This window comes from Heliangelus exortis, chromosome 23 (assembly GCF_036169615.1).
Source record: "Heliangelus exortis chromosome 23, bHelExo1.hap1, whole genome shotgun sequence".
Taxonomy (NCBI): domain Eukaryota; kingdom Metazoa; phylum Chordata; class Aves; order Apodiformes; family Trochilidae; genus Heliangelus; species Heliangelus exortis.
The window spans coordinates 5,062,651-5,084,028 of NC_092444.1; the positions used below are offsets into that span (position 1 = coordinate 5,062,651).

Sequence of the window (21,378 nt, forward strand, 5' to 3'; positions counted from 1 at the left end):
GAGATTAAAGGAAAAAGGAAAGGCTTGAAACCTTCTGACATACTGGTTCTAAAGCTGCTGGGCATTTTAATTTTGGGAATCAGGGAAAGGACCTAGTCCTGTCTACTTCAAAGTTTTAGGGAAGAGGCTTTTTTCTGGATTGCTTGGCCTGTTTAGCCTTCCTGCTGCAGGCAGCAGCTGCAAAGAGGAAGCACATGCTGGTTGTAAGAGGAAATACCAGCCGGGACTTGTTCCTTTTCCTAAAGTTATTTTGGGGAAATGCTTAGTTTGCTTAAATTTTCAGTGCAAAATGGAAATAGTGCAGTTGGAAATTGTAATTAATCCTAGGTTTCAGTAAAAAATATTTGTTAAAATAGAAAAGGGGCATGGTTGGTCTGTAAAGTGGGCTGAGTCCACTCATTTTTCAGACAAACGATATTTACCTCACTTGAGAGCATTGTGAGGATATTATTAGAGACAAAAATGGATGGAAGGACATTATTGGAACACATATACAGACATGCATGTGTGTGTATTTGTATATTTTTTTAGTTTAGCCACCTCCATACTTATAACTCCTTTCATTTCTCTCCAGCCCTCCACAGCAGTCCCGCAGATACTTTCCTCCCCCTATGCCACTCTCAAAGCCAGGTGAGAACAGTTCTCTAATTCTGCACATCCCATCTCTGCTGATGAAAATGGAGGTTGTGGTGTATTCTTAAGCTACTCAGGACACCAAGAGATGGGAGTGAATGTTGCAAAGGGCATTTGATGTATCTTTGGTGGCTCTACTGCTTTTTTTTATGTGTTCTTTCCAACCTCCTCTTGCAGTAAGTGCAGGATAGAATTGCATTCCCCATGTGTTGATTTTATTCCATGAGATCTGGCTCTTTATGTGCTTACTGAGCACTTGACTGGAAATTTGCTTATTCATTAACCACTCCATCTTTTTGCTCTCTAACATTCTTGTTTAGTGAGTCAGTCTTGTTGAAATAACCCTTAGTTTTCTTTGCTTAATTCTAATAATGCACGCTGAACTTTTTTGTGGTTTATTTCGATTCACCTTTTATTTCCTCTGTCTTGAGCTTTCTCTCACCTGCATGTTTCTACCATCCTTTTTTTTTTTTTTTTTTTTTTTTTGTGTGTATGTCTTCCATTCCCTTTGCAGACCATGAAAGAAAAATTGAGTTGATTAGGTATCTTATGTCTGGCTATGTAAACGTGCATGTGCTGAACACACTCTCCGAGCATGCCAACGTGCTTGCATCCTCTGCTGTGGCTGCTTTCCAGGATGGAGCTGACCAGCTGCCACCTTTTCTCTTTCTGCCTGTTCCCAGTTGTCAGAGTGAGCGGGCTCCTAAACGAGATGGTTAGTAGCCAAATTTGATCTGTGGTAGATGTAGAAGTAGTTCCAAAACGGGCTTCAGGATTTCTTTTTTCTTACCTTTGACATGGAGGATTCTTGGAACTAGAAACTGCCATGGTTGTGGTCATGGAGCAAGATTCTGTGTTTAAGTTTATGGCTATGGCAGGGAAAACCATATAGAGCCTGTAGTGTGCTAGGTATCCCAGGGTCTTTTGTATGTCACTGGATCTGGTCCCTGAAACTTCCAGGACCTTGTGATTTTTTTTTCTCTATGTGTGTTCTGCACCTGGTTTTGTGAGACTGGGATGAGCATATGAAAAGTCAGGTAGCTGTAGAGGGAACACCCTGCTGTGTTCTATATAGGTTTCCTCTTTGCTCACCTTTTGCCACTAACACTGATATTCCTTGCTGATGTTTGTATCCTGTTCTGTTGAGAGAAAAAAAAAAAAAAGACAGAAAAGAAGACACTCTGGTTATCAATTAGGCCACTGGAAGTCCTTGAGAACTTCTAGACCCAGCTTTCATGTTTGGTTAAATGTCTTTTTGTTATTTTTTTTCTTCTGTTGCTTCTGAGTTTCTCTCTTAGCAGTAAATTTGAGTTACTTGTGTGATTGATGCTCCTCTTGCCATCAACAGCATTGGGTCCAGTTGTAATGAGTTCATGTGCATGGTGTGATGGGTATAAGAGAGTGAGTACCCTGAGTACTGAATGGGAAGGGTAAATGGTGACACTGAAGCTTGATACCCAGCATGATGAATTGTAGGGCTGTAAAAACTGATTCCTCTGAGGTAGCTGCTATTTTATACAGAGAAGAAACAGGGTTCACATTTTCTTTTTCAAATGAGGCTACAGAAGCACACCTATTAGGATCTTTTCTTAACTGGAGACTGTTGTATAATTCCAATGCCTGAGAAATTAAGTCATGGTGGAAGCTGAAGGATACACAGGTGTGTGACAGCAGGGGAACCTAAAGAACACTTGAGCAAAGGAAGAATGGGGCTGGAGAGGCTAGAAGGCAGGATAATTATTTGGCTTAATAAAAGCAATAAGGTTAGTATTTGAAAGGAGAGAAAAATGGAAAATCAATTGCAGACTTAGAAAAATACCTGTCAAGAGTACACAGGAACTGAGCTTTTAAATGTTCCCATTTCCAGAAATTAAGTGAGTGAACATATGAGAGAAGTCATGCAATAAATAGCTAAGAGGTGTGATGTAAGTATGCATGGAAGAACATCAGGTTATTTCTAGGATTTCAGTTACCCCACTGTATTTTCAACATAGTTTATACCTTCATTTCTATGAAAGAAATTAGAGAGGATCTATGCAGTAGTAATCACTAATCCCAGAAACATACTTTGCTAGGATTGTGGCTCTGGAATAAGTCTTGTTCAGCCTTCTTTACATAACACATTCTTTTATCTAAACTGGTACAGGACATAAGCAATTTATAACATGAAGTGAAGTCTGCAGCTTTAAAATCTCTAATTTTAATTTAATTTTTTTCTTGTGTGAGGAAGGGGCAATATACTTTATTGGTGAGTAATTTTGAAGGTGAACAGACCTAAGCAATTCTACATCACAGACTGGTAAGCCATTCACAGTTGAGCAACTTGTTTCTGTGGGCCTAGAGAGGCTATATATTTTACAAGCATTTTGGCTACATTTTTGTTTTGTTTTTTAACTTTTTTTTAAATCCAGTAACTTAGATTTAAAAACCAATGCTTTGAGAAATAATGATTGCTGTAAGCAGCATCATTTTCACTGGAAAAAAAGTGATCTTTTTTACACAGAACACATAGGATGACTGAAATTACATGTTTTTATGAGCCCTTGTTCAGTCTTTGTAAATAATTTTCTTCTTCCCTTATTTACTTTCTTTAAGTGCCAGCCACAAAGCTAAATACTATGAGCAAACCAAGCCTGGGCCAGAGTGTGAGCAAGTATGACCTCCTCGTGTGGTTTGAGATCAGTGAATTGGAGCCAACAGGGGAGTAAGTACTTTATTCATCTTCTGTGTTTCAAGCACAGTGGTTTATGGCATTTTGATCTTTTTTCCCCTTTGTTCTGTTCAAACATGGTTGATGTTGAGCAGTCACTATTGGGTGATTGAGCCTGGTTTATACCAGCCTGTTGTATAAATTCTGCTGGTGTTTGTGGTCCCTACTGGAGGGGACTGAAGAGCCAGCATGAAATCCTTTCACCCTTGAAATAACTTTTCCACTCTTAAAGCCTGTGCTTAGCAGCTTAACAGGAGCTGGCAAAGCTTCCCTTACATAGGCCATGAGTTGAGATTATTTGTCTTTATGCCCCAGAAGTCATCTAGCAGGCACTGTTTTACATTCACCTCTTACAGAGAAGGTTTTCCCCTGACAGATCTCTAGGGATTATTTTGAGACTTGAGCTCCACAGAGTTTTCTAGTCCTGGGAGTACAGTCTGTGGTACTTCTGTATTTCACTGATACTGTGGTGCACTTGAGTCCAGTCTGAGAGTCAGCAGAAACACTCTCACTTCTTCAGATACTCTGTGGAGGGATAACTGTTGGCAGGAGAATGCAGAGCACAGTTCCTGTGCTGTTACACCTTTCCTGGCTGCTGATTTCACTGTCTCTCACAGGTATATTCCTGCTATTGTGGACCACACTGGGGGCCTGCCCTGCCAGGGGACATTCCTGCTTCACCAGGTACTCCTGATGGCTGTAGAACAGCAAGTTTCATCTGGGGGGGGGGGGTTTAGAAAGCTACTGGCTGGATTTTGCATCTTTTGTGTGTTCTGCTTTCCCATAGCTGTAGGGTCAGCCCCCTTCCAGGCTGTGCTTAGTCTGGGGCTGTGAGAAGAATATGTTTGGCCCCCAGTATATTGGTGTTTGCTTATCAGTGTGCATCCCACTCCTAAAAGATGAAAGCCTTTTAAAAACAGGAACCTTTAGGACCAGATTTATGCCTTCAGTGGTCTCTGGCATCTCCACCAAGAACAAAGAAGGCTCATGTGCACTCACTTGTATTGGTTCTTTCTCATTGAATGTGGCTGTAAGACAGATCCAAACAATGACCATGTCTCAGTGCATTTTAAATGCCTCTACTTAATCACAAATGCTGATGTAGCAATCCTTAATAGTATCTAAAGACTATAGCAACAATTTCAGGACTATTTTAGGTTAAAATTTCTGCCTTTTTGGATTGAGGAGGGAGAAGTGTAATTCTTGTTACATATGAGAATAAATTTATCATCTTAAGGTAATTTTTGGGCCCTGGAAAACATAGGTGTTTGTTAACAGTTAAAGACTGATTTTAATAATGGTATTTGCTTCATTTTTACAGTGTAAGTGCAACACAGATGATGGTAGTGTGCTTGTGAGAATACTTCACCAGTGTCTTTTTTGGTTTTGAACTCTCTTAGGGAATCCAGCGTAGAATCACAGTCACCATTATCCATGAGAAGGGCAGTGAGCTGCACTGGAAAGATGTGAGAGAGCTGGTTGTTGGTGAGTATCCTCTGGTTTGCTATTGTAAAGGAAGAAGAATTATGGTAATTTCTCCTTGTATCAGATTCTGTCATCTTCATGAGTTTTGGCTGGGAGAGGAAGATTTTGAAAAAGATTCTGAGGGAAAAGCTTAAGTTTTGCAGCCTCCACTTGCCAGCTGCTTGTTAATCACATAGTCTGAAGTGGTATCTAGGAAAACAAATTCCTTCTGTTCTTCAGGTTTTGTTTTAATTAATTTCCCCTCTTGGCTTTTTCAGGTCGCATAAGAAGTAAAGCAGAGGTAGATGAAGCTGCTGTGGATGCTATTCTGTCTTTGAACATTATCTCTGCAAAATACCTGAAGTCCTCCCACAGCTCCAATAGGTAAGTGAATAAAGCAACCACTCTCACAGGAATCTAAAATTTCTTTGGCCTCTGAGGTATTAGCAGGTTGTTTGGAAAGCTGAGAATGTTGCTGGTTATTAAATGTAGAATTCCTTGGGAATAGAGATAATGAGTGTTACTCTACTTGTTGTAAAGCTGAAGTTGTTGGTCTGCCTGGAGGATTTCTTGATACTGTGTGTTACTTTCCATTTGTAAGCACCACAGAGGATGGAAAGGAGCAGCTTAAGGGAGGGTCAGAATTTAACCCAGAACTTTGAACCAGACATCAAGATTTGTTGCTAGAATACAGCACTGAAATCCAAGGGTAATCTCAGGGGATGTATTTCTGGCTGTGTCCATAACTGTATTAATCCTGGAGCAAGCATGTGGCAATTTAAGCAAGAGCCATGCTTTGTAACTGAAACTTCATAATTTGTGGATTTATACAGATGTATCACAAATTGGGGTGTCTGTTCCATGTAACTGCAGTCATTTGGGCAACAGCAGGGCCTCTGTCTGAGGGGTTTCTGGCTGGCTGTGTCTCCTGGTTGGGCTGTGTTGCTGTGCAGATCAGGCAGACTCACATTGTTCTGCTGCAGTCACTGCAACAAAGGGCAGGAGCAGAGACACAGCCTCTCCCTGCTCTGACATCAGCCAAGTCACTTGACCACTCCCTGCCTCTGTTTAGCTGGTGCAAAGCAGGAATATCTCTGAAATTTAACTCTGAATGAGTGTTTCCAGAGGGGAAGGGGTGGTTTTCAAGCCCATCCCTTCTGCAGCTGCTGAAGGCTGGAGGCAATATCCTTCCAGACCCTGAAATGTTCCTTCTCCAGAGTCCTGGACTTCAGAGACCATTGGGGTATTAAAGGTGGCTTCAGGACACTGCTCCCACCAACTGAATGTCCTCTGCCACCTGGTGTCTGTGCATGCAGACAGGGACAGGGGGTTTGCAGTTATTCTTTGCCTCCCACTGAGCAGTGGGCATTTGGATTTTAATGTATTTGAGTTAATGGATCAGTGTAACTGGAACATCAGGGGGCTGGTGCTGGTTCCCAGTCTGGTACTGTTGAATTTGCAGTTGGAAAACCCTTTACTTTCTGTTCTCCAGCAATTTCAAGGAATTCCTATATTGCTCTGTAGTTTTGTGTCAGGTGGGCCACTTGGATGAAGGATGAGTGTGAGTGGAACCTTGACCATTTCTTACCAGAATGCCAAGGTTTAATCTGTGGGATGAGTCCCTGGCAGGGTGGAGTGGGTGAAGCCCTGGTGAGGGGTATGTCTTATGTTTGCTCATTGTCTGCAGACTTGTTTTCTGGTTGGTGTTTGGTTTTTCTTTTGTTTGGTTGTGATTTTTTTGATGTTTTGTTTGTTTATGTTTTTTTAAGTCCACTTCTTCTGTTCCTCTCAGCTGTTGCTTTTCTGTTCTGCTCTTGGCTGCACTAACTGAAGCTCTTTCTATGTTTTTACAGGCTCTTTCTTGATAAGGATATGCCTAGGTATTTTCTGTTTGCTTTCTGTTTGCTACATAAAGATTCTTGAAAACAGAATGCTTTATGTCCCATTTGTGTTGCTGCCACTTCCCTTTTAGCTTTTACTGAAGTCTGTTAGCACCCCTCTAAGCTCTTCCAGAAGTAGTATGTCTGTGTCCTTCCTCCTCCTTTGTGCCAGGGTTTTATTGTTCTACAGTTCAGTGGGGGACTTCCAAGGGTAAACTTTCCTTCCCATGTAAGAGAGAGCTTCCTTTGTTCAGTCTTCCCACTTGTCAAAATAGGCCATCAGAATATAGTCCCTATTTGTAGCCCTTGTTATTTTTTCCCTTTGTTCTGTATCAAAGAACTAAACTTGGAATTTCTTACTGTCTCTGACTCCCTGATGCTTGCAGTGTTTGAAGTACCAAATCAAGGACTGAATGATGAGGTTACTTGAAATTCCAGCTCAGAATTGCACTGAACAAAAAGCAGTGGCTGCCATGTGATTGGCATTCAACCTCTGCTCTTTTGGATTTGCATCTGGGATTTAACCAGCTACCTCTTAGTTTACCAGCTGGCAGAGAAGTGAGACATGTTGACATTCCTCTTTCACCCTCCAGCCTGGCTCACAGCCAGGCTGCACAATCTGGGACAATTTGCACTCTTTCTCTGTTCTGCCTCTTTGAAAAAGGGAAGACTTGCTAAGTCTTCAGTGCTCTCAGTGCACCACCTTTCCCTAAAATTAACATCCCCTGAACAATCAGTTGTGACACTGCACTGGTGCCTTTCTCCTGGTTCTCTCTTTGCTTTGCTTGTTCTGTGCTCCTTTTTCCTCCTTGTTCTGCTGGCTGTGCTGAAAGAAGTTTGCTCACTTCTGTTTTTTGCCTCCCTCTCTAACTATTATAGCAAGTTCTGCTTTGATCAGGCAGTTCTGTGGATATCTTAATTTCCCAGATAGACAAAATCCAGTGGAGTAACTGTCTGGATGCTGTGTTTGACTGCAGCTTGGTGGTAATCCAAACCCCATCATTTTTCTAAAGAGGAACATTTAGTTCTGCACTCATGAACATTTACACCTCTGTTCTCTCCTCAGGAGAAGTCATGTGTGGCAATTGTGCAGAGCTGATTCAGGGGCTTCCCCATCTATGGAGAACCAGATTTTACTCCTCCTTCCACCCAGACTGTAGATGTAGAGCTTGCCAGGAGTTAAAAAACTTGATTTCAATTCCTAAGGCATGATGAAAGATGAAAACATAGAGACTCAACACAGGTTTCTAAAGGATTAGAGGATAACCTGTGTTGTTTGACTAATCTAACTTAAATAAGGATTATTACATAGAGTGCTTTTGAAGCTACTTGAACCTTTAGAGTATTTTTCTCTGTAGCATTTTTAATAGAAGCAAGACATTTGGAAGTAATTTCTTAAGTATGCTACTTCAAATGAAAACAGTATTTAGCAGTGTTCTCAAGTTGTATTACTTGACTACATAGTTGATGGTGTGTCAGTGTTTTAGCTCAAAATTGAGTAATTGGTATCAGGAAAAGGGAATTCTTTAGAACTCCATTTGAGATCCAAACTCTTTCTTTCTGATATGTCTGCTCTTAGGCTGCCTCATGTTTCTTTTTGGTTTGCTTTTTGTTATTTCCTCATTCTACCCACACCCTGCTTTTTGTCATTTGTCTTCAGTTTGGTTTTTTATTTCTCTGAGTTGGCCTTGGGCATTAGTATAGAAGCTCTTTAGAGATACAACTTCTTTTAAAAATAATATACATGAAGCACTTCCTTGCTTTTAGTACCACATCATTAGGAATTAAAATGGGATGGAAAAACCTCAACAGCAAGGGGATTTGGGAGGGAAATTATATGGAAGTGATGAAAAATTAATGCCTTCTTTTTCTGTTACCAGTGTAGAAAGCTGCAAAGGGTGTGGTATTCCTGAGTAAGGGTATAAGGACTTCTTTCCAAAGGAACCTCTGTGGAATCAGTCTCTACATGTGAGAAAGGAGAGAGCTCATTTCCCTGAGCCCTTGTTAGAGAGGAGAGAGTGATGTGGTGACTCTAGAGCTGATGATTTAGCTGACCTTTGTATCATTCTGTCTCTCACTTTTTACTTGAAATTCCCTGCTTTTGGGGGGAGAAGTGAGGGAGCCTCCAGCTTTTTCCTTTCCATGTACCAAAATGGAGAAACATCTTACAAAAGTTGGTGTTAGATTTGCAAGTTTTTGCTGGAAGCTAGTAGGAAACTGGAAAGAAATCTTTATCACTGGAATGTAGGTCTTAACCCTGCCTATCAAGCATCCTGATTTGCTATCAGGTGCTGCTGGGTTTATATGGCAAAGTATTAGAGGGTTCTCTTCTGTTACTATATGCTAGTCCTGAAACATAGTGTAGAATGCATGTTCCTTATAAAATAGAATCTTCCCATGTATTTTGGAGGTCCAGCTGGGTTGAATTGTATCTGAAGCAATAGAGAGGAGTGTTCTGTCTGTTCAGAAACACTGTTCTTCAATGCTGACTTCCCTGTAGTGCTATGACAGCTTTTGTTCTCTTCTGTATTCCCTCTTTTTTTTCCTCTAGATGAGGGGTTTTTTTAATAACAGGCAATGGTCTTTTATGCCACACTATTTGAGGTAGAAGAAAGCCAGCTTAGGAAAGGAGAGAAGGTCTTTGCTTCAAGTATTTGTTATCTAAACTACTGAGATCAATACCAGTCATAGTGGGTGATGTGAAGGAAGTGATGCTCTGCCCTGACTGATGAGAGGGCTGCAGAACACTTACTACTGAGCTCTCACTCTACTTTTTTCCAGGACTTTCTATCGGTTTGAAGCAGTTTGGGATAGCTCCTTGCATAATTCCCTTCTCCTCAATCGAGTGACACCATATGGAGAGAAGATATACATGACCCTTTCTGCTTACCTGGAGGTTAGAAACCTACACTTTCCTTTTTATTTCTGACTCATATAACTATTTAAGACAGCAGGCAGTGTGTACCCGAGATAAATACTTACTCCACTACATGATTTTGAATCCAGAAGCCAGTGAAAGTCTTTCTTCTGTTTCTGAGAACAGTGGAAAAATGCATTCCCAGTTAACATCTTGATGTTGCAAGGCAATAATACCTTGACAAATGTGAAGCTCATGATCTTCTTACTTTTATGCCTCATTTTATCTATCTTTGTATTTGAAAATCCATTTAAATCAGTGAATGTTGCTAAGTCAGTACTGCTAGTGGTTCAGACACTGGCCTAGCTCTTGGCTTTGCATGCAAGGCACTGGTGTTTTGTGTAGTACAATTATTTCACCCACAGGATGCATCAAGAAATTTGACAGTTTCCTTTCAGAGAAACACATACAAAGCCCTTCACCAAAGCCCCGAAGAAGAACAAATTTCAAAAAGCTGTCCCACTGAAAGAGGGAAGCAGCAAAACTTGGCATTGCTGTCTGCAGCCACTCATTCATTCCTGTGTTTTCTCTTAGCTTGACCACTGCATCCAGCCTGCTGTGATAACAAAAGATGTTTGCATGGTCTTTTACTCACGAGATGCCAAGATCTCCCCCCCACGATCACTTCGCAATCTCTTTGGCAGTGGCTACTCCAAATCTCCAGATTCGTAAGTTCAGCTGCCAGTTCTGGTGTTGGTGTTTTATGCTACCATGTGGTTTTTCTCTTAGAGGGCATGGAGGGAATGGTAGCTTAGTTTTCCTTTTTTTCTTCCCTGAAAATCAACCTAGTTCTCCACTCTGGATTTGAACACGCTTACCTGTGTTTATTTTGCAATGAAACACTGATGGCTTCTGTGTTTACCAACCCATTTTCCAGCCTTCTGACTGAAGAGTTAGGAAGAGAGAAACATTTTTCAAGCTTGTATACAGATGACCCTGATTGTGACCTGGAATTTACTGCAGTGATTGCTCTCTGAGTCTAAGGAGGGTGGGAAACATTGGGGAAGTGCCATTTTTAGAGACCTTGCAGTCTGTCCTGACTATTTTATATCAAGAATAGAATTCAGATTTAGTTCTAACTAACCAACTATACTTAAACTTCTAGTTTGGGGACTACTTACCTAAGGCTAATATACTTTATTTCTGCAGAAAATAATTTGGGTTTTTTTTTTTCCTCTGGTTTCTTATGAGCAGCAATCGAGTAACTGGGATCTATGAACTCAGTTTATGCAAAATGGCAGACACAGGAAGTCCAGGTAAGCAGTGACTGGGTGTTCAAGTGATAAAGATGCTGTAAAGTAAAATATTGCAGAAAATGTAATTGGCAGACCAGAAGTAACACTTCTTTCCTGATGGGAAGCAGTTCCTGTGTTTCATAGGAGCAGTGGAATGTAGCCATTCCATACCAAGCTAGCACAGATAAGATTTAGTTTTGCTGCAGTAGAGTTTCCTCTTGGTTTTAGAAGATATTACTGACATCTGATGCAAACTTGATAACTTGGAAGCAGTGTAGTTGATGTAGTATCAGTATATTTTCCTTTAAGGCCTACTGAACAGGAGTTTGTATTATATAGCAGTCAGAAAATATCTGAATGCAGGAAGAAAGCTGGACTAAACCAAATCTCACTGGGATGTGTGATTGCTGTTAATGCAATCATTGCTTTGTATATTTCTAGCCAGACAGAAGAAGTGTTGGTTCTTTGCAGATGTTTCTTTGCAGTGTTTCTTAGTGCCATCCCTCTGACTGTGTTTTTAACACGTCCTTTGTTGGGTTTTGCTGCTCAGGAATGCAGAGGAGGAGGAGGAAAGTCCTGGATACATCTGTGGCATATGTGCGAGGAGAAGAGAACCTGGCAGGCTGGAGGCCCAGGGGTGACAGCCTCATCCTGGAGCATCAGTGGGAACTGGAGAAACTGGAGCTGCTGCATGAGGTGAGTCAAGAGACAGCAGAAAGAAAACACCCAACAATCTTTAGCTCAGAATCTTGGCAGATTCTACTTCTAGTGCCGTTGTAAACTTTCCTCCTGAGATGTTTGCTTAATATGCAATATTATGAATGATATGAATCTTAAATAAATGCCTAAGACTCCAGTGCCTGTAAAACAGGCAGCATCCTGGGGCAGATGGTTCTGACTGATTTTCTTACCAGGTGGAAAAAACCCGACATTTCCTTCTGCTTCGTGAAAAGCTCGGTGACAGCATCCCCAAGTCTCTGAGTGACTCACTGTCTCCCAGTCTGAGCAGTGGAACCCTCAGTACCTCCACCAGCATTTCCTCTCAGATCTCAACTACAACATTTGAGAGTGCTGTGACCCCCAGTGAGAGCAGTGGCTACGACTCAGCTGACATAGAGAGCCTGGTGGATCGGGAGAAGGAGCTGGCCACCAAGGTATTACTGGAGAGAAGGATCATTGGTGTAAATTCAGGGGTCAGAAAATATTAACAATGAATTTCTAATTATTAAAGAGTAGTGATGAACTTCTCAGCTTAGGGAATATCCAGTAGTGTGTTTCATTTTGATGTGCAATAATCCATTCTCACCAGGCAGTGCTGGTGGATAGCTTTGGCTATGGTTGTTCCTCATTCTCCTCCATTAGTAGTTCAGTAAGTAATAATTCCTGTTTTCTCCAGGGATTTTTCACAGCACTTTAGCATTTGTTTATTCTTTTATGAGCTGCCAAGTGTGCCTTGGCAAATTGCCTCTGTGTTCATATTTCTCTGAAAATCTAAATGTAAAATTAATCTCTAAATGTCATTTTTTTTCTGCCTTAGTGTCTGCAACTTCTTACTCACACCTTCAATCGAGAGTTCAACCAGGTGTACAACAGCATCAGTGACTGCAAGGTACATAATGCAGTACAAAACACTGTATTTGTAATACAACAGGAATATATTTGTAGTGTGTGGAATCTGTTGGTGTTATGAAGAGACAAAGCCTTCATATTAATTTTCTTTATTTTCAGTCTCTTGGAAGCATTTGGCAATTCAGCATCAGGTTCCAAAGACTGCAGGAAAGAGATCTGGAGTGAACCTGTTTTATGTTCTAACTTCTGGTTTATTAGCAGATGGGAAATGGTCTTATCTTTCCCTACATGAATTTTTTCCTACGTAAAAGGATAAATTGGCTCTTTTAAAAATAGTGAGTGTAGGCAGAGGAGACACCAAGCTGCAAACTGGATAGCCAAATTTAAGGAGGTCAGAATAATCAGAAGTGTAGAACATCAGTAAAAAGCTGTGTTTACAGAAACACCTTTGTATTTTCACCCTCATGGTTGTTTGCAAATGTTTGACTCCTGAGCAGGGAAATGATTGAGAGAAATCTGAGCCTTCTGCATGCTGAATGCCATGTTCTAGCCAGGACTGCCCACAAAACCCCCTCTGTAATATTTTGCCTTTATTTGTCCTTGTAGCTGTCAGATATTTCTCCAATTGGGCGAGACCCATCAGTGTCAAGTTTCAGCAGTGCTACCCTCACACCTTCATCTACCTGCCCTTCTCTGGTGGATTCAAGATGCAATTCAATTGATCAGAAGTAAGTAATAGGGTATTAAGAGAAAAACATGACTACTCAGTGCTTTAGAAATCTCTTTGCTCTCCCCCCTCTTTCTTTTTTTCCCTAATTACAGACTCCTTTGTCCAGCCACCTTTGCCTTAGCTTTTCCAATCAGTCTGCACACTTATTTTTCCTGTTTTGTTCTTTTGAAGTGTCTTCTTTTTTCTTTTCTATAGAAGATTTTTTTGGATGAAATTTGGAATAACTAGTTAGTGAAATACATGTAATTTCTGTCTTCTCAGTTCAGTAGGGAAACAACTTAACTAGCAGTTATTTTAAGTTTTATTCTTCAGATTTCAAGGGAAATGTTTGATATTTTACAAAAGGATCCCAGCTCATACATAACATCTAGACTGGAGAATGAAACTTGCAAGGCAGGCTGGGCTGTTGATGCACTTTAAACTCCATTGGCTTTCAGTTGGCTTATTTTAATTTACTGTTCTTTCTCCATATTTTTTTTAAGGACTCCAGAAGCAAATTCTCGTGCCTCCAGTCCCTGTCATGAAGTGGAACAGTTCCAGATAATTCCTGCAGTAGAAACTTCTTATCTTGCCAGAGCTGGAAAGAATGAATTCCTAAACCTTGTTCCTGATATTGAAGAAATCAGACCAGGGTGGGTTTTCTGTGGTAGTGTGGTCCTGGCTCCTCAGAGCTGTCACATGGGCTTTCTGAAATTTGTAGTTCCTTTGCCCCATTTGTGGAAGATAAATTAAACTGGTGATAGCAGAACTGGAGAATTCTGTATTCTGGGATGGTGGGACTGATGAGAACTGTGTTGATATTTGATCTCTGCAGCATTCATTCCCTGCATCTGCTTAATGACCAGGATTTCTAGTGACTTCACTGTGATCTCAGTTAGCATCAAAGCCACCAAGCTCATTGAAGTAGAGATCTTTGTGGGGCCTTATTTCTGTCAGACTTTGCTGTACTTCTTGAAGACAAAATTCAGCTTGATACAGAAGTTTTTCATAATACTGCTGCAGACAAAACATATTAAGAACTAAGTGTCTTACACAGTGTTTTGCAGTTAACAGGGATACTCAGTAGGTGCCTTATTTAAGGGAAAATACATTCTGGTTTATCTTGTTTTGGTTTTTTGGTTTTTTTTCCAGCTCTGTGGTCTCAAAGAAAGGTTACCTCCACTTCAAGGAGCCACTCTCCAGTTCCTGGGCCAAGCACTTCGTGGTGGTTCGCCGTCCCTATGTTTTTATTTACAACAGTGACAAAGATCCTGTAGAAAGAGGAATCATAAATTTATCCACAGCTCAGGTGGAATACAGTGAGGATCAACAGGCAATGGTAAAGGTGAGTCTGAGAGCTATTGCTTCTTTACACATAGAACAGGAATTTACAGGTTGTAGTGCATCCATACCATGATTTGTGCCATCTCTGGGACAGGAAAAATGGGTCTGTGTGCTGGAGAAATGTGGCATTTGATGATTCTGCTGCAAAGTTCCCAGTTGGTTTTTGGATGCTGTTGTACAAGACACACAAAGTGGCTGTTATTAGATATTTTATTTGCTTTTATGACCTTATATTGGTACCATCACCCTGGGTATTTGGTTTTTGTAGTTTCCTTTGTGTGGTGCTTTGGAGTTGTGTGTCCTTGTTTAAAAAAATCAGACAACACAAACACCCTACAAGGAATCAGATTAACTTTGCTGGTCCATCTCAGCAGCTCTTGAAGCCCTATACCCTTATTTTGTATAAAATATCCCATTTGACTGACTAATAATATCCTGGAAATGACCAGTTCAACTTAAATGGTCTTGTGGTTTTAGGACTTAGCAGACTCTTTCTCAGAGAGGAATTGTGCATCAACTTCTGTGCTTCTAAACTTCAGTATTTTAAATTTTCCTTCATGTTCCAGACACCCAACACGTTTGGTGTCTGCACAAAGCACCGTGGGGTCCTGCTCCAGGCCATCAATGACAAGGACATGAATGACTGGTTATATGCCTTCAATCCACTTCTTGCTGGCACAATAAGGTAAGAGGCAGCTCCTGGGCAGGCAGTTCTGCAAAGCATCAAGATAGAGAGATAGTTTGTTGCAGATTTTAATCTTTTCTTGAAGAATTTGGCAAGATGGGTGAACTGAAGGGGAGGGAGGAAGGTGAGTGAGCAAGGAAAAAAAAAAATAAATCAAACAAGCCCTTTATTTCAGGAAATGCAGTGGCTGCTGCTTTGATCTTAACAGGTGTATCCTCATTGTGAACATGTTGTATTCTTTGTGCAACACTACATTTGGAGGCCACAAATGTATAGCTATTGTATAGCTGTTTTACAAATCTATAAAGCTTCTTACTGCCTCTGTGGAGACAGATCTAGACTGGCTTTTCATTCTCTTGATAATGAGCTAAAGAAGAAATCTTCATTTCTTTTTTGAATTCTAGAAGCCTTCCCTTTAATACATGTCACAGATATTCACTGCTTGCTGGAAATATCTTAGTACACTGTGGTAACTCTTCCTTTCAGTACAAAAAAAATAATTAAAAACTAAGCTATTACTGTACTGTGTCAAATAATTTTTTAACAGTGCAGTCCTTAAAGCTCCTGTCTTCCTTTAAAGGAGTGCATCAAAGAGTGAGCAGTCATTCTTATTATAGCCCTCAATACATTTTACTTTCTAAATATGTGAAATAAACTAGGACTGTGCAAAAGGGTTTATAAAAAAAGGTGGACACACTGTGGGGAGGGAAGAGAAATAAAGTTCCAGAATTCAACACTTTTTTTACTTCTCTCTTGTGCAGGTCAAAACTGGCTCGAAGACGCACGGGCCAGCTGAAGTACTGAGTCCATGTAATGTTCTCATCTGTTCTCCCTAACTCACCTTCTGATAGATGAAGTGTTACCTCTCATTTTATCTTTGTGATTCTTGACAGTTTCTCTTGTATGTAATCCTGTGGCTTAACCTCCCCTACCTTCCCAACTCCTTCAGCACATTTTCTAGGTATTCTAACCCTACCTTGTTTCTTTTCACTTGTGCCGAGAATCCTACTAGTAGCATGTGGACAAACAAAAAAAAGAGAAAGACAAAAAATATAATATAAAAAAAAAAATTCAAGTGATTATGCACGACTAAAAAGAAAAAAAAAAAGGTATTTATTTTTTCTTATAACAATTGTTTTCCCATTCCAACTGACCTTTTGGTGTCTGTCCCACTGTCCATTGTTGTCCGTCTAGACTGCTGCAGGTTTTTCATTCAATTTGTGACTTGGCAGTAGTCCTTGGTTCCCTCAGGGCAAAGTTCTAATGCCAGGGAAAGATAAATTCTTCTATGTAGACATTACCCAGCCAGGAACTGCTGCAATAGCTCCTCAGGCTTTCTGAATCCAGCTGCTAATTTAAAGTCTGTTGTAAAGCTGATATTGGACAAATCTATCTGGACAGGCTGGATTTTGGACTTGGTAAAAGCTTTTATGTTTCCAGGGTCCAACAGGCTAAGGCATGAGCTGGAAAAAGATAGGAAACAAGCTCAGAGGGGCTGGTTAGAATAATCCTCCTTTAAATTCTTGCTGCAGGGTTGCAGGTGAACAGTGATTGGCTTTCTCTTTCCCAAAACATTAACACTCAGTCCTCTGCCTCTGAACGGAGCTGAGGAGATGGAACTTGTGCTAATGTGAGGAAAAATAAACCCCAACGCTGAAGTATTAAGTCTAATCCCTGAAGTTTTGGCTCCTCACACTCAGATTTGACAGATGGAGAGTGGTGAGTGAAACCATCACCACGGGAGGGCAGTAGCTCCCCTTACTCTTTTAGTCCTGTACCCAGTTCCTGTAGCGACAGTTCCCACCTCACTTGGAAGAGATTCACGGTTGCCTCTGGTGTGTGAGGACAGACAGCTCTGCAGCATCATTCTGAAAGGCCTTGTGCAAGCATCCCTTCCGTGGAACACCCAGATGACATCCCATCTCTTCATGGGAAATGCATCCTTTGTCCACAAATACTTTCTAGCCCCAGCACTGGCACTGTTCTCCAGGGAACAGCAGGCCACTTCCACCTCCTCTTGGAATAACTGTTGGATGTCTCCTAATTTCCCTGCTACAATTTTAATCAGCTAAAACCCCCTAGTTAGTTTTAACTTTACAATTAAACCCTTCTGGAGGATGGATCAAGTAGACTCTGGTCCTGGTCAGTGTAATAATTGGCTTCCTGGAGATCAGTTGGGTGGAGTTAGTTCTTTACCCACCACCTAAGTTCTCCTTATGGCCAAAGTTTTGGTCCTTGCCCCAAGACAGGAAAGTAGAATGAATTTCCTTACTCATCTTTCTTAGTTAGGATTACAGGGGGTGGGGGGTGTTTTCTTTTACTTGGTTTCAGACTGCTGTGCTATACTTTCTTGACTTAGCTTGGGCATGGATAGGACTAACTGTGGTCCCAGGAAGTCCCAGAATTCCATCCTAAGGTTCTGACCTCTCAAGGGAGAGGTAAAAGGGTTTGTTCCACTGTTACAGTAGGCACAGGTAGACACACTGCATCTCAAGAAGGTCTTTTTGGTTCAGCTCACTGACCAGCAGGTCATGCTGTGCACTGGACATTCTATGGTCAAAGGTGTCAGTGGGACTGGCATCAGCTGAGAAATTTTTTCAGCTTTGTGGGGTTTTCATTCTTCAGTAAAGTGACCTAAAAGCATGGTTGGCAAAGGAGCAGGGAGATGGAGTCTGACACTTACTAGGACATATCTTTATATACTTTGAGAGAGTACTCAAGTATCTCCTGTGGTCCTCAAGTTTATTTCAGAACTGGAAGCCAGGGTAAGGGAGTATCCTGGGGACCCAGGAGCACAATAGGGATGTGTTTTTTGGTTGGTTTTTTTTTTTTTTCTCTCCTGTTTTTGTCTTGTTTAATTGTTTGTGACTCTTAATACAGTGATTATATTCCTTTGTTATGCAATGGATGTCAATGCACTTCCAGTGTGTGGATCAGAGTGCTCCTGCTGCAGGAGGGCTCCCCAGGCTGGAGCTAAGCTGATTTCAAGAATTAAGCTAATTTTAAGCACTAAGTTGTTGCTGCCATCACCACTGTTTATAATGAAAGTGTAACCAGTCTGAGGAGGAGTAGGAGTTGAGGTGGGGGTATTTTGTGACACACTGAGAGCATTTTCATTTTTATCTTTGTCTTTTTAACTAGAAGAAAACTAGGTTGCTAAGTCTTTGCTTTGGATAAGCCTGAAAATTAACTAAGGGGATATAGGCATTGCATAAAAACATGATTAAGGGATCTTCCTTTAAAAGCAGGAAGAGACAGATGCTTAAAAATACAGAGCTGGAAATGCTACAGCTGTGTTGTGTAAATGTTCTCTTCTATCTAAAGACCACAAGCAGCTTCTGACAACCTGATGTCTATGTGCACAGTTCATCAGAAGAGCAAAATTCTATTTCTAAGCATCTGTATCTCTTAGGGCACAGAATCTGTGACAAAACCCATTCTTCTTGTGTGGAACTGAAATGAGCATTGCCACTTTCAGGTCTGACATGAAGCCACACAGTTACAGTTTTTCACGAGTTACTGAAGCCTGGCTTGAAATATCAGTTTCCCTACTCAAAAGTGGAATAAAATCAATTCAGGCTTGTTTTTTTTTTTTTTTTTTAAGCTAACAGAGCAAAAAATAAAAGTGGATTTCCATTCACTATAAAGCTTTTTTTGATCTAGCCCAACATGTTAGAGATTTATTTTTAAAAACGGAGCAAAAAGGGAAAAATGTGCTAAGCTGCCTTCTTTTGACATTTAAAAACCCACTCTTGGTTACCTACTGTGTGTGTGTGAAGCCCTGGAGTCAGCCAGCTCCTGGGACTCAGTCACTACAGCCCAGGCATTATGCTGGGGGTCTGCCAGCCCACTGAGCATATGCACTGGTAGTAAACTCAGTAGGGATTTGTTGGAAAGAATGAGAGTGAAGCTGTGCTGTAGTTTGGGTTTTTTTGTGTTCCTCACTAAAAGGAAGGAGAAAAAATGACCTTTTTTGTCCACTGAAAACCATGTCATTGGGGGTGAAGCTTCCTGGATATTTTAAAGCTAAACTATATCTCCAATACTGTATTTTAGAGATGCACTTTAAGTACCTTTTTAAAGAAAATTCTAATATTCTGGGATGAAGAAGGGAAGGGAATATTCCAAAACACTGAGAAAGGATTATTTTTTTTTTATTTTTTTTTCCAGTCAGTGTCTAATCGTCCTTATTACTGGTTAGCAAGATACTTCAAAGCAAAGACTTTACATTTTTGCTGCTTGTTACCTAATTTACAGGGATTTCATTTTATGTAATGTATTGTACATTTATACATCTGTAATTATTTGCACACTAGATAAGAGGATTAGCTTTGGTGTAACACCCATTGGTACTATACAATCAACTAATACTGCCTATGCATATGCATCTTTCTGGTACTCTTGCAGAGCTTTGGTTTGTGTTAGTTCAGCCTGTGCTGGGTGTTTTTGTTGCAGAGGCAGCTGTTGGGCTGCTGCTGGAGGGAAGGAAACTGATGCTGCTCTGGAGGGGGTTGCTGAATGTACTTTCAAAGGGGTCTCTACCATGCGTGTGTTGCATCTCTGCCTTGTGGTTAACAGCCCCAAGATGTGGTCTGAACTGTACTGTATGTAGCAGGAATGTATTAATTTTGTGCTTCCTTTAAAAAAGCATCAGCTGTTCAAAAACAGGATTGACTTTTTTTTGGGTTTTTTTTTTTTGTTCAGAAGGCCATTTATGCGTTCTAAGTATCTGAAATCACAACTAGTCCAGCACTAACCAGATGGTGGTGTCCAGTGCTATTTTGGAACAGTTTTTAAATTTGACAAGGTCAGCTGTGTATTCAGAAAACTGAGGGGGTGAAGGCCAGGAGTCTTCAGTTCTTAATGTTGCCAAGTGAATGGCCTGATCCTGAGCAGCACTGAGCTACCTCTTGCTTGGCTGGAAGCAGAGGGAGAATGGAATGATCAGCACTTCCCAGGATCAGTTCTTAATTTCCCACTCTTGCTCGTTCATACTTCATGTGCAGTTGGTTACAGTTCTTGAATTTGGACATTAGACATGCTGTTGCACTCAAATGCATTTTTTTTTTTTTAAATTGCAGTCCCCATTTCCCTGTTTAATCTCTGTACACAAGGAATACAAGGTATCTGCTGTATAAGTGGCCTTCTTGAACAAATCTCTTTGCAAACTGATTTCATCCCAGCGAAGGAGTGTATCAGCAACACTGTACATTGATTTCAGGTTTTCATTTTCTTATTTTATTTTGTAAATATATCCGATATTTGGAGCTTGAGTATACAAAATGTAAATATAGTTCATGTATTTGTACTAATTCTGATCCATTTGCTGTATAGCCTTAGGTGTGCAATGCAGATATCTAACTGTGTATTGTAACCTTGCACCACTGAGTTGTTAGTGAACGAGGTGAAACAATAAAGGTACAACCAGTGCATTAGCAGCCATGATGTGTTTTCCTTTTATTATGGTTTAATTACAAGTATCTTACACTGATTACCTGTTTTCAAACCCTGTCTTGAAAACCTTATGCTTTCATGAAAAGAAATTTGACATGGTGGTTCTTGAGAAAGATGAGACCCTTCCCATCCTTCCTCACCCTTTTCCCTTTGGGTTTCACAGCATTTCAAAGGATTTTTTTTTTTTTTTTTTTTTTTTTTTTTTTGATGCTTTCAAAAGGTTCTTTTTTCTTGGAAGATAAAATATGAGCGTCATAGTGCTGCTGGTATTGAACTTGCTTATCTGGGGGGGACAGTTCAGAGTCACAGTGTGAAATCCAACCACAGCAAAGCATGAGGCACCAGCTCTGTGCACAAGGAGGTGTGAGGGATCCTTCTCCTCTTGGTCTGAACGTGGAAAGCTCTTTGTAGGTGTTAAAAGTCACAGTGAGGAAACTTAGCCAGGGCATTTAAACCCTACAAAAATGGGCTACTGGTTGCTGTCAAATACCTCTCATAATTGTAAGTTTTGTATAATGGAAAAATACTTTTCCTGGGTGCTGGCTGGAGCTGTTGCCTTGTTTTTTTCTCAGGCTCTTGGGAAAAAAACCTGTTAATTTCTGGTTGGTCTTCACACAGTGTGTTCAATGCTTCTGAGCAGCTGCTTGCTGTTTTACTTTCAGATTCACTCAGTGCCCAAAAGTAAGGTGGACAAAGACTTGACAGGTCTGTTTGCCACCAGACTTGACATTCAGAATGTGCTTTAATAGAAACCAGACATGGGTTAAAGGCAGATTTG

The 21,378-nt window shown here is 40.7% G+C and overlaps 1 protein-coding gene across 20 annotated transcripts in view; it reads left to right on the forward strand.

Moving 5' to 3' along the window:
- The window catches only part of KIF1B (kinesin family member 1B), an 84,124-nt gene extending 63,539 nt beyond the window's left edge, over positions 1-20,585 (forward strand). For 8 of the 20 annotated variants that reach the window (XM_071767126.1, XM_071767123.1, XM_071767128.1 and 5 more), the window contains 16 exons: positions 575-630; positions 3,229-3,337; positions 3,961-4,027; positions 4,744-4,828; positions 5,086-5,191; positions 9,469-9,583; positions 10,139-10,272; positions 10,799-10,860; positions 11,390-11,535; positions 11,754-11,993; positions 12,377-12,448; positions 13,015-13,136; positions 13,621-13,770; positions 14,270-14,462; positions 15,028-15,146; positions 15,908-20,585. In XM_071767126.1, the coding sequence (XP_071623227.1) occupies positions 575-630; positions 3,229-3,337; positions 3,961-4,027; positions 4,744-4,828; positions 5,086-5,191; positions 9,469-9,583; positions 10,139-10,272; positions 10,799-10,860; positions 11,390-11,535; positions 11,754-11,993; positions 12,377-12,448; positions 13,015-13,136; positions 13,621-13,770; positions 14,270-14,462; positions 15,028-15,146; positions 15,908-15,950 (1,819 nt within the window). In that variant the 3' untranslated portion in view covers positions 15,951-20,585. Of the gene's footprint in view, positions 1-574; positions 631-1,147; positions 1,349-3,228; positions 3,338-3,960; positions 4,028-4,743; positions 4,829-5,085; positions 5,192-6,660; positions 6,688-9,468; positions 9,584-10,138; positions 10,273-10,798; positions 10,861-11,389; positions 11,536-11,753; positions 11,994-12,376; positions 12,449-13,014; positions 13,137-13,620; positions 13,771-14,269; positions 14,463-15,027; positions 15,151-15,907 lie in introns of those variants that run through there. The other 12 variants (XM_071767115.1, XM_071767119.1, XM_071767120.1 and 9 more) reach the window with 4 other exon arrangements.
- Positions 20,586-21,378: the final 793 nt, after the last annotated feature.